Genomic DNA, 12,703 nt, shown 5'->3' on the forward strand with positions numbered 1-12,703 from the left:
GACTCGCATGTGCTCTACTGTGGGCGCCAGGATCTTCTCATATTCCTGAGACCCACTGGGTTCCAGGCCTTTTATAGAGGAGATTGTGGTCATTGTTCTCTGGATTGAGTGTGGGCCCCCTGTGACCTCCTCTTGCCAAGAGGTCTGTGCAGTATCTTTCAGGAAGGAGATGATAGAGCCATCTGTGTCCCAGTCCTTTGTTCTGGAACCCAGACCAGGAGGCAATGGTTGGGGAAGAGAAAGGGAAAACTAGTCACATTGTTGCCTGCTCTTGACACCCTCCCCACCGCTGCCCCACCAAGTATCTCTATGAATTAGCCAAACGTAGACTGAGAATTGTGCTAACCCAGCCCTTGTAGACAGTTATGGGGCTCCTAAAGCTGAGATGTCAAAGACATGTGGCTTATAACACTCCTGAGTATGGCCTGAACTTCATTTAAGTGTTGTCCTTTCAGATTTTATTATGTTCATATATTAATTTTTAAAAAAATTATTACCTTCCATCTTGGAATCAATTCTGTGTATTGGTTCCAAGGCAGAAGAGGCTAAGGACTAGGCAATGGGGGCTAAGTGACTTGTCCAGGGTTACACAGCTAGGAAGTTCCTGAGGTCACATTTGAACCCAGGACCTCCCATCTCTAGGGTGGCTTTCAATCCATTGAGCTACCTAGCTGCCCCTGTGTATGTATTAATTTAAGAAAAAATAGGGCAGTTAAGTGGTACAATGGATAGAGTAGGAAGTCAGGAAGACTCATCTTTCTGAGTTCAAATATGGCCTCAGATATATCCTAGTTATGTGACCCTGAGAAAGTCACTTAAATCTGTTTAGCTCAGTTTTCTCATCTGTAAAATGAGCCGGGGAAAGAAACGGCAAACCCCTCCAGTATCTTTGCCAAGAAAATCTCAACTATGGTCACAATGAGACAGACATGATGGAAATGACTGAAAAATGAAAAAAAATTGAAGTCCTGAAATAAGGTGGTAGCTATAAGATATGATATGATATATGCTATGCTATAATATAATATGTGATGCGATATGATATATTATATGATATAATATAAAATATAAAAAATAAATAGCTGATAAAGGGCCAGATATATTGTGAGGGTTGAATTAACAAGACATGGCAACTGATTGGGTATTGGGAGGAAGTGAGGGAGAAGGAATGGCTTCAAGTCTGGGATTCTGGGTGACTGGAAAAAACAGTGGTGCCCTGGGAAGAAGTAGGAAATAGCACTTGTAGGACATGTTGGGTTTGAGATGCCCATGGGCATCTAGTAGGAGACCAGGATCAAACTATCATAGTGACAGAGTTGGAGGGATGTCAGGGGTCATCTGGTCTAACTCTCATTTTATAATGATTATAATAGCACCTACTTCCAAGTGAGGATGAAATAGACAATAATTGTGAAGAGCTTGGCACAGTGCTATATAAAGGTTAGTTATTATTATTATTGTTATTATTTTACAGATGAGGAAGCTGAGATTCATAGAGGTTAAGACTTGTCCAAAGTCACACAGATGGCAAGTATCAGAGCTGGGACTGGAACAAAGGTCCTCTGATTCTGAATTTAGCACTTTTTCTAACATACAAAGAAAGAAAGAAAGAGAGAGAGAGAGAGAGAGAGAGAGAGAGAGAGAGAGAGAGAGAGAGAGAGAGAGAGAGAGAGAGGGAGGGAGGGAGGGAGGGAGGGAGGGAGGGAGGGAGGAGAGAGAGAGAGAGAGAGAGAGAGAGAGAGAGAGAGAGAGAGAGAGAGAGAGAGAGAAAGAGAAAGAAAGAAAGAAAGAAAGAAAGAAAGAAAGAAAGAAAGAAAGAAAGAAAGAAAGAAAGAAAGAAAGAAAGAAAGAAAGAAAGAAGAAAGAAAGAAAGAAAGAAAGAAAGAAAGAAAGAAAGAAAGAAAGAAAGAAAGAAAGAAAGAAAGAAAGAAAGGAAGAAAGGAAGGAAGGAAGGAAGGAAGGAAGGAAGGAAGGAAGGAAGGAAGGAAGGAAGGAAGGAAGGAAGGAAGGAAGGAAGGAAGGAAGGAAGGAAGGAAGGAAGGAAACATATCTTAAAGTGTCTTTGTGCCTGGTATTATATTAGTTGTTATTCAATCATTCCATTTGTGTCTGACTCTTTGTGGCCCCACTTGGGGTTTTCTTGGCAAAGATACTGGAACAGTTTATTATTTCCTTTTCCAGCTCATTTTCTAAATGAGGAAACTGAGACAAATGGAGTGAAATGACTTGCTGAGGGTCACATAGCCAGTAAGTTCTGAAGCTAGATTTAAGCTCAGGAAGATAAGTTTTCTTGACTCCAGGCCCATTGGTCTATCTACTGTGCCACAGTTGCCCTATAGGGGTGATGTTAAGCACTTTACAAATATTCTCTCATTTCATCCTCACAACAACCTTCAGGGTAGGTGCTATGATTATCCCATTTTACAGATGAGGTAACTAACAGAAGTGACTTGCCCAGGGTCATACATCTAGGATCCTTCTGAAGCTGCATTTGAATTTTCTGACTCCAGGTCCAGTGCTCTGCAGAACCTAGCTGCCTCAAGGTCTAAAAGGAGTTGAGATCAGAGTTCAGGAGAGAGACCAAGGCTAGAAATATAGACCTGGGAGTCATGTGCATAGAGACAGAAATGAATTCCCTATGTGCCTTTTTTTTCCTTTTTAATTTTCTTCTTTTAGCAGTTGCAAGGTATGACTTTACAGTCTTTAGTTCCTATTCATTCCAGTGAAGATTTAATAGTCCTAAAAGCTGCAGAATCAAGGGCCAAGGTGACTTAAGGATAGGACAGAACTTATCATTTTCATCATTTCCATTAAAATATCTTGGGGCAGAATTTATTACAACTAATTCTCCTCCATCAAAAGGATGCCAGTAGAATTTTCCTTGATCAGTATTTCAGGATTCTTTAGTTAAGTCCTTGTGCTGTACTAACTGAAGACCTTTTTTCAGGTATGTTATCCAGAGTTTTCTCTCTTTACCATTTCAGCCAATGCACTAACACATTGTAATAGAGTGATCTATTTCTTTTTCTCTCCCCGACTGTAATCCTCTTGAGGGCAGGGACTTCTTGTTCATGCGTACCTTTCATAGCATTCTGCAGAGAGTAGTCATCGACTGTGTCTGCCACACTGACTGGATTTCACCCAATAAATCATGGGAAGAACTGGTAATAATAACACTATTTGATATTTATATAGTGTCCACTATACGTCAGGTGCTGTGCCAAGTGCTTAACAATTATTATCTTCATTTGCTCTCCACAACAGCTCTGGGAGGTAAGTGCTATCACTATTATTATTATTGTTATTATTATTATTATTATTTTAACCTGTACCTTCTGTCTTAGAATCAGTACTGTGTATTGGCTCCAAGGCAGAAGAATGGTAAGGGCTAGACAATGAGGGTTAAGGGTCACACAGCTAGGAATTGTCTGAAGCCAAAATTGACCCCAGGACCTGGCCTGGCTCTCAAACCACTGAGACACCCTGCTGCCTCCACAAGTGCTATTATCATTCTTATTTTACAGATGAGGAAACTGAGGTAGACCGAGGTTAAACAATTTGCCCAGAGTCATTACAGTGAGAGTCTGAGGCTGGATTTGAACTCAGGCTTTTGTAAGTTCGGGTCCAACACTCCATCCATTGGTGCCACCTAATATGTAATAGGACCCAAGATCTTTGATTTCTGGTCTAGTCTTCATTACCCCATACTGTCCCCTTCTAAAATATCCAGATGGATCCCTCACCAAGGTGAGGTGTCTCAGGACAGGAAGCCAGAGCGTGGTGCCCAAATGGCAGAAATACCACTTACCTGTCTTGGCTCTTCTCCAACACTCGACTCACAGTGGGGGACTCTGTTATTCGGGCTTGGACTCTCTGCTGGCCTGAAAGAAGAGACACTTCATGCTCTGAATCCCGTCCCTTGCCGGCTGACTCATCCTGTCTCTCACCACCTGGCAGCTTCTCTTCTGACCTCTGACCTTCCTCCTGGTCAAGCAAATCGATAAGGCCATTTGTGGCATCTGAATCCACTGTGTCGTCCTCCACGAGCTCTATAGAGCCCAGCTGGTCAGGGCCCTGGGGGTCTTCCAGGAGCGGCCCCGGCAGCCTCCACTCTCCGGTGGCATCAGAGTCCTCTGCCTTGCTACACTCCAGAGAGGAGTCTTCAGCGGTGACCAGGGAAGGGGTGAGGCCCGAGGACCACACCTGCATGTCCGACATTTCCATCAGGGCATCGTGCTCCGTGGGGGCCATGGGAATGGCGTCAATGATGGCCACCTCGTTCCAATATTGGTCTACACGCAAGGGAGAGGGCAGCGTGTAGTGCAAGGAGGCCGGGGAGAGCAGCTCATCCTGCAGCGAGGTGTAACCTGGATGGGCAGACAGAGGGGGACAGGCTCCAGAAGCAATTTTTTTTCACATTCACACTTACTCAAGCACACATGTGCAGGCATACACACACACACACACACTCAGACACATAGACAGACACAGAGAGACACAAACAGCACACACACACACACACACACACACACACACACACCTGAGATGAGGGAGGAACCTCTCTCTGAGAATACATTTATTCATCCATTCTCTCTCTCTCTCTCTCTCTCTCTCTCTCTCTCTCTCCTCTCTCTCTCTCTCCTCTCTCTCTCTCTCCTCTCTCCTCTCTTCTTTGTTTTCTCTTTTTGATTTCCTCTGTCTTTTCTGTTTTTCTCTTTTCTCTGTGTTCTCTCTGTCTTTCTTCTCTCTCTCTCTCTCTTTTCTCTATCTTCTTTCCCAATGTTTCTCTTGCTCCTGTTTCTCTCTTTCTTCTCTCTGTCTTCTTCTCTCTCTTTCTCTTCTCTCTGTCTCTTTTCTCTCTCTCTCTGTGTCTCTCCTCTGCTTGTCTCTCTCTCTCATGCTCTCTCTAGACAAAAGAATGGATGTTACAACTCTTTCCCTCCTTCACACAGATACAACCAATTTTTGTGCACAGAAACTGTATATCATTCCTCTGATAAAACTTCAGTGGGTAGCTGCCTACTGAGTAGAGTCTAAATTCCTTATCCTGGCATTTGAGGCCCTCTGCAATCTGGTGCCACCCTAACTTTTGCTCCCCTCTTCTCATATCAAACTAGACCACTCACAACACTCCTCTGCAGCATCATACTTCTATGATTTTGCTTGTGATGTTTTCCCTATCCCAAGGAGGTCTTCCTCTCCATCTTCACCTGTTGAAATCCTGTCTATCCTTTCAGTCCCAACTCGGATACCTCCTCTAAGAAGTCTTCTCTGATCTCATCTCAGTAATGACATCCCCATACCTCACACTTCATGTGCCTCTCTGATGTAAGGCTTGTGGATTGTTTTGTTTTATTATTATTTATAAAAGGTTTGTATCCCTCTATCAGATTGTGAGTTCCTTGAGGACAGAGATTATTTATTTATTATTTCATTTATTCTCTTCCCTAAATCACCTAGGGAAAGTGAATAAGTAAGTATACAGCACCTACTATTTTCCAGGTACTAAGCTAAAATGCTTTACAATGATTATCTAAATGATCCTAATAACATATATGTTCACTTTTTATCCTTTATCAATGTTATATCATAATGATAATAATACAAAATAACTATATACACCTATTATGTGCTGAGCTCTTCACAAATATCTCACATGATCTTCACAATCCTGAGAGACAGGGGCCATCATCCACCATTTTACAGTGGAGGAAACTGAGAGAAACAAAGGTTAAATGACTTGCTAGTAACTGTCTGAGGCTGGATCTGAATTTAAGTCTTCCTGATTCAAGACCCAGTACTCTATGCACGACTCTACCTAATCGCCTCTACCTACCATGGTGCTCTACACACAGAGGGTATGGGATCATAGGATGAAGTGCTGGAAGGGACACTGAAGATCCGTTAGCCCAAATGCTCATTTTGCAGAAGAAAAAACAAGGTGAGGTCACTTGCCTAAGGAAGAGTAGCCAAGCTGGAATATGAGTCTAGACCTTCTAACTCTGAGATCTTCCCCCCCCTCTCACTGCTGAACCGAATGGAATGGAATCCTCCATTACTAAGCCCTGGAAACCAGATGGGGAAATAATGCTGCCCAAGGAAAGGGCTTTAGTAATTCAGGCAGCTCAGAGCTGTGCTTTCTAATCAGTTACAAGCCTTGGTTCTTGGGGACAGAACAAAATTTATTCGTATTTGACAAACATTTACTATGTGCCTACAATGTCCTAGGTGCTAAGGAGATAAAATATTAGCCACAGAGATGTGCGGATTAGCTAACAGAGAGTTCCTGCCCTCAAGGAGCTTATGTCTAGTAGGAGAATAAAACAAAAAACATAGATATCACAGATACGGATATTACACATGGAGAACATTAGAGAATTCTCCGCTGATGTGCTGTGTGTGGGCTAAAGGAGGAGGTTATGTTGGGCACATCTTATTCTACCCTTGCTGGAAGCCTTGGGTACCACTTTAAAGGTAAGACCAGCATTCAAAGAAGCTGCTTTGGAAATTCAGTAACCAAACCCCCTTGGATGTGGTCCAAGAGGGGTATGCACCTTTATCTGTCTCTGTCTCTGCCTCCCAGCCTCTCTCTCTATCTACCAGTCTGTCTCTTTACTTGTCTGTCTGTCTGTGTCTATCTATCTACCATTCTCTCTCTCCGTCTCTCTCTCCCTCTCCCCCAGCCCGTCTCTCTAGCTATCAGTCTATTTCTTTATCTATCACTCTCTCTCCCTCTCCCCCAGCCCGTCTCTCTAGCTATCAGTCTGTTTCTTTATTTGTCTGTCTATCATTCTCTGTCTGTCTCTCCTCCAGCCCATCTCTCTAACTACCAGTCTGTCTGTTTATCTGTCTGTGTCTGTCTGTCTATCTACCATTATCTCTCTCTGTCTCTCTCTCCCTCTCCCCAGTCCATCTTTCTAGCTACCAGTCTGTTTCTTTATATGTCTGTCTGTCTATCATTCTCTGTCTTTCCCTCTCCCAGCCTATCTCTCTAGCTACCAGTCTGTCTCTTTATCTGACTGTCTGTGTCTGTTTATCTATCTACCATTCTCTTTGCCTCTCCTAGCCTATCTCTCTGTCTACCAGTCTATTTCTCTGTCCCTCTATCTGTCAGGCTGATTGTTCCTCAACTCTGCCCTCAGGATCCCTCTTTCTCTCTCTCTCCTGATAGGCTCTAAATCATCCAATCTAGTCCTGAGCTCCCAAAGTCAGCCACATGGACGAACAGCCCCAACATGGAAGTTTGGGTGTATGCCCAGGGTTATACAGCTAGGAAGTGTCCGAGACTAAATTTGAACCCAAGACCTCCCATCTCCAGGCCTGTCTTTCATTGCCATCCATCTAGCTATCCCCCCCCCCCGCCAATTATTATTTTCTTACTCCTGTCTTAGATGAAGACTATCCCTCCTTGCCAAGGCTAACCCATTGACATGAACTCTTGATCAATCCTATCCCCTCTCATCTTCTCCAGCAGATCACCCCCTCTATCATCTCTCCTTGCTCTAATTTTCAGTCTTTCCCTGTTTACTGGCTCCTCTTTCCTTCTTTCCTCCAAACATGCTCATGTCTTCCCAATCATAAAAAGATGATCAGTCTATCTTTGCTAACCATCATCCTATATCTCTCCTTCTCAGCGAAACTCCATAGTTCATATGAGGTGCCTCTACTTTCCCTCCTTGAACTCTCTTCTAAACCTTCTGTACTCTGGCTTCTGACATCAGCATTCAGCTACAACTACTCTCTCCAAAGTGACCAGTGATCTCAATTGCCAGATCTATTGACTTTTCTCTGTCCTTATCCTTCTTGATCTCTTTCTCTGGGCAGCCTTGGAGATGCCAATCGTCCTCTTCTCCTGAATTCTTTCTCCTCTTTGGGTTTTTTGTTAGTATTCTTTACTGGTTCTCCTCTTAACCTATATGACTGGTCTTTGGTAGTCTTTGTTAAGTCTTCACCCAGATCATGCCCACTAATTGTGTGTTTCCTGAAGGTTCTTGTCCCAGGATTTCCTTTCTTCTCCCTCTATATTATCTCATTTGATCACCACATAAGAACTATAGGTTCAATTAACATCCCCCATGCAGATGATTCCCAGATCTATAGGCTGAACCCTAATTTCTTTCTTGAGTTCCAGCCTACATATGGCCATAAGGTCTCTGGTTAAACTATGCCCTTTGCATTTTTTGTTGTTGCTTTTGTTAATTAAAAAAACAACAACCAACAACTGTGCCTCTAGAAGGAAAGCAAACTGTATTCTTCTTTAATGTCCCTTCATCTTCCTCACATCCAAGTATGAATGCCAAGAAAAATCTACAAGGGAAGGAAGTTTAAGCCACCCTGCTTACCTCTCTAGGAGCTTTTAAGATTCTCTTAGACTCCCAAAGAAAGACAGGATTGATTCATCATCATCATCTAGCATCACTCACTCCCCAGCCCAAGTTCATATTCAAAGCTTAAACACAGAATACAGAAACAGCCTGGCAAAGGTACAAAGGAACAGATGCAAAGATTGCAGTTATCAATTAAAGAGGGCAGGCCTGGCACCAACACAAAGAACCACATGGGGATTCTCATGTGCTTCCAAGGGCAAGATTCCCTTTGGAAAGTACCAAGGAAGGAACTTGTGGGCCTCAAGATGAAGAGACTGGTGGAGATTGTTCACTTCCAGCTCTGCTATTCCTCACCCACTTCCAATCAGGTTTGGGATCCTTCCCCTTAGATGGAAGGAGATCCAGAGGCAGAGGATGCCAAGACTGAGGAAAAGAAGGGGCAGGGAAAACGCATAGATTTTTGGTTGTACTTTTAAAAATCTGATTCTGAGAGGGCAGCAAAGTCAAGGTCTCAGAACACTGAATGGCAAGGAGGGGGGAATAGCAGAGAATTTGCGTGGGAGACTATAGAGAAGATAGTCTGACATTGGAAAGCAATTTTTGCAGGGAATTGCTCTGTTTACATGCAACTGGGGTCCAATGCCCATAGGCTACTAAGGACTTCAGGGGGTCCCAGGATCATATCTCTTGGAAGTCATGAGTTCTCTAAGCTATTCTTTTTCTGACTTCAAAAAGGACAGCTACAGGGAGAGAGGGATGTGGATGAGAAGAGCTGTTCTTTGTTGAATAACAGGAGTGGACCCCTAAGCATCTTCCTGCTTCTTAGCTATCTCTAAACCTGAGAAGAGCAGGAATGACCCTTTGCTGCATCACCCCCTCTCTGTTGGTCTGTGGTTCACAGTTCAATATTAGTTTATTTTCTTTCCTTTCCTTTTTAAACCCTTACCTTCTTGTCTTAGTATATAATACTGTATTACTTGTGGCTCTATTAAAACTTAACCCTCTCTAAGAGTTCATACCACAGGTCATGTGTAAATATACTGTATATAATACTGCATATTGGTTCCAAGGCAGAAGAGCGGTAAGGGCTAAGCAATAGGGGTTAAGTGACTTGCCCAGGGTCACCCAGTTAGGAAGTCCCTGAGGTCAGATTGGAACCCAGGACCTCCCATCTCCAGGCCTGATTCTATATTTACTGAGCCACTCAGCTGCCCCCTCAATATTGGATTCTATTCTGTCTTGTGTGCTTCTTTAATTGGGTTTTGTGCATGTGTGTGTGTAAATTTTATTTCCCCAACCATACTGTGAGATTCCCCAAGGAAGGGGACCTTGCCTTTCTGGGGACAAAGACCAATTCCAGGCACATAGTGAGTAAATGCCTTTGGGCAACTTGAATCAATTGAAAAGTTTAAAAGCAGTTAGGAATATTTTACAAGTCGGCAGGCCTGCCAAGGTCAGGCAATAGGAAGGTGGAGGTGTTTGTCAACATGATTAACTTTTCCAATGTTTCAAGGACTTATTTCTGAGCTTCTGTCTTGTTACAATTTTCTCATTACAAGGGAGTGGGTCTGCACCCTGGCAAAGTGTCAGGCAGAATTAAATGCCTCCTATGGTCCTGGGAGTCCCTGCAACGTTCTATAAGGACATGTACTCTTTTGTCGCCCTTTGGGCATAGTTCCAAATTGCCCTCCAGAATGCTTGGATCAGTTCACAACTCCACCAGCAATGCATTAATGTCCCCACTTTGCTGCATCCCCTCCAGCATTCACTACTTTCCATAGCTGTCATGTTAGCCAATCGGAGATGATACCTCAGAGCTGTTGTGATTTGCAAGTCTCTAATCAGCAGGGATTTAGGACACTTTTTCATGTGATTGTTGACAGTTTTGATTTCCCTGCAATGTTCAAGAGATTCTGCACAGAAAGGAACTTGTGGACCTAATGAATCTTAACCCTCTCTAAGAATTCACAACACAGATCATGTACACGCACACACACACACACACACACACACACACACACGCACGCGCACACACACACTCAACCATGAGACAGGGTGTTGGGAGGAGGGGAGAGAGAGGCTTAGGAGGTCTTCATGACATGCTGGTGTCTGGTGGTGGTTCTGGCACACTTGGCTGAGGTGGAGACAGTGGAGACAGGCAGTGTAAAAGGATGAGCATACTAGAAGTCAAGATGAGGTCAGAGGCAGAAGAGAGAGGTGACAGGAAGTGACCGACATAGGATGTGGCCTGCATCTGGCGGCACTAGATGGCATGTTTCAGGATACACAGAACACAGAAGAGAGAAGAGTGTGAGGGGCTCGGCATGCAGAGACTCCAGCTGGCCGGGGGCCAGGCAGGCCACCCTGGCGGGAGGGGGCTGCAGCTGTCCCAAGAGCATCCCCTTCTTTGGGGGTGCCCAGTTCCCGCTCCCTGCTCCCCAGGAAGGCATGGTGAAGATGCATACGTCATGCCTCCATGCGCCATTTACACATCTGCAGTCCCTGGAAGCTTGTTTTAATCAGGCACTTGGGGAAAATAAATGCCAAGTAGACTTCCCAGGGTAGGATCTTAGAGCCTAGAATGTGAGTTGGAAGAGACTTTTAAAAAACCATATAGGCCAGCTCCCCTCATTTTATTGTGGGGGGAGCTGAGGCCGACTAATCCAATAGTTGGTAAGGATCAGCAAAGGAACCTGATCTGGAGTGTTCTACTCCACCATGCTATTCCCTCATTTTTTTTTAAATAGTTAGAAGGGATCTAGCCATGCATATCAATCCCAGAGTTAATTGATTATAGAATAATAGATTTAGAGCTGGAAGGAACCTTAGAGGCCATCTGATTCAACCCTCTCATTTTACTGACAGGGAAACGGGCCCAGAGAGGTTAAGTGAACTTGTCCAAGGTCATATAGGTTGTAACTGGCTGAGCTGGGATTTGAATTCAGATCTTTTGACTCCCAAACCAGCAATCTTTTCACTGTGCCATGTCCTGGCTGAAAGGCTGAATATAGCACCTACTATACCAAGATGGCATTGGGACTGGTGTCCTTACTCAATTTCCCTTAGTTAATAGATGAGGATTAGGGGTGAGTCCAAGCCCTTCGTACCTTTTCTATTGGCTGCTACTTCTTTAAGGACGAGGAAAACCCCTTTAGTTACTTATCAAAAGATCCATCATTGGGGGAGCCAGCCTGAATAGGAGATGGAGGTCAATGTCCTCCTCTGGCTCCCTTTCCTTAGGCCAGGTTATTGGAGGGTCCATGGCATGCTGAACCACGTTAGAATGAGAGAAGGTGAGAAATGGGGGTTAGAAAAAAGAGGAGGAAAGAGCTAAGAGAGAGAGAGAAAGAGAGAGATTTGACTTTGGAAAAATAAGTGAAATTCTTGATCTCACAGAGGCAGCCACAAAAGGAAGGAATTTAAATTTTGCATCCACAACCAACCAGGCAGCCTTTGCTAAAGGGATAATGCTCCCAAGCCCTTCCTTAGGGTGAATTTAGAATAATTCAATGTTAGGGCTGGAAAGATCTTGAAAAATCATCAAATCCAAAGCCCTGATTTTACAAATTGGTCAACTGAGACCCAGAGAATCGAAGAGCCCCATGGTTACGCTCACACCTCATCGTTGTGGCAGAGCGAAGACCAGAAGCCAGGTCCAGCCTGAAGTGCCCCATTGGAGGGCACTGACCTGAACAGAAATGACTTAATGCCTCTACTTGGCCTCTCTCTCACTCTACCCTGCTCTTGCCCTGGCCTCCCCCTACACCAGGGGTTAAGGCTTCAGGAGCAATTCCACCGTTCCTTTTGGAACTCAGCTGGTTTCCAAGCAAGGAGGCCTGTTGGATGGCAGACCCTTACGTGCAGGGTGGTCAGCAGAACTCACCATTCATCTGGGAGGGAGATAAAGAGTAGTCCCGGTCAGGATACCGCCTGTCTGGTTTCAGGCTTCTACTCTGCCGACCAGAACCTTCTAGCATGTTCACGATCTCACTCCGGTCAATGTTCCTCAGGGCCGTGTAAAGATTTTCCACTGTCAGAGGAGAAGGAAAGAACCTGGCATTATGTGGAAGAATGCTTGAAGGGAACCACCCTGATATATTTTGGCTAGCAAGGGGGACCGCTGGAGGTTTGATGAGCCTTCTGGAGGTGTTTGTATAAGGCTTGGGGAGACATGGGAAAAGAAGAGATGGCTTATCTCCTCCGAAGGTAGGACACCCTCTTCGTGGAACAACCCTCTCTCCAGAGAGTAGCTTTTCACACTTTGGCAGATTATGTACTGCCCCCCACTCCTTTCTCCCATCAGCAGCTGCTGCTTAACAGACTCTGCAAAGTGGGTAGATTCCACAGGATAGCATCTTGGTGTCTAAAGGGCAAAC

At 44.4% G+C, this 12,703-nt stretch overlaps 1 protein-coding gene across 11 annotated transcripts in view; it reads right to left on the reverse strand.

Moving 5' to 3' along the window:
* Positions 1-12,703, reverse strand: part of ANK1 (ankyrin 1) — a 349,200-nt gene that overhangs the window by 24,227 nt on the left and 312,270 nt on the right. For 9 of the 11 annotated variants that reach the window (XM_056813579.1, XM_056813576.1, XM_056813577.1 and 6 more), the window contains 3 exons: positions 12,211-12,357; positions 3,809-4,367; positions 1-202 (listed from right to left, as the gene is read on the reverse strand). The exon at positions 1-202 is cut by the window's left edge and continues 129 nt beyond it. In XM_056813579.1, the coding sequence (XP_056669557.1) occupies positions 1-202; positions 3,809-4,367; positions 12,211-12,357 (908 nt within the window). Of the gene's footprint in view, positions 203-3,808; positions 4,368-4,676; positions 4,907-12,210; positions 12,358-12,703 lie in introns of those variants that run through there. The other 2 variants (XM_056813585.1, XM_056813586.1) reach the window with 2 other exon arrangements.

Source organism: Monodelphis domestica, chromosome 1 (genome assembly GCF_027887165.1).
Source record: "Monodelphis domestica isolate mMonDom1 chromosome 1, mMonDom1.pri, whole genome shotgun sequence".
Classification (NCBI taxonomy): domain Eukaryota; kingdom Metazoa; phylum Chordata; class Mammalia; order Didelphimorphia; family Didelphidae; genus Monodelphis; species Monodelphis domestica.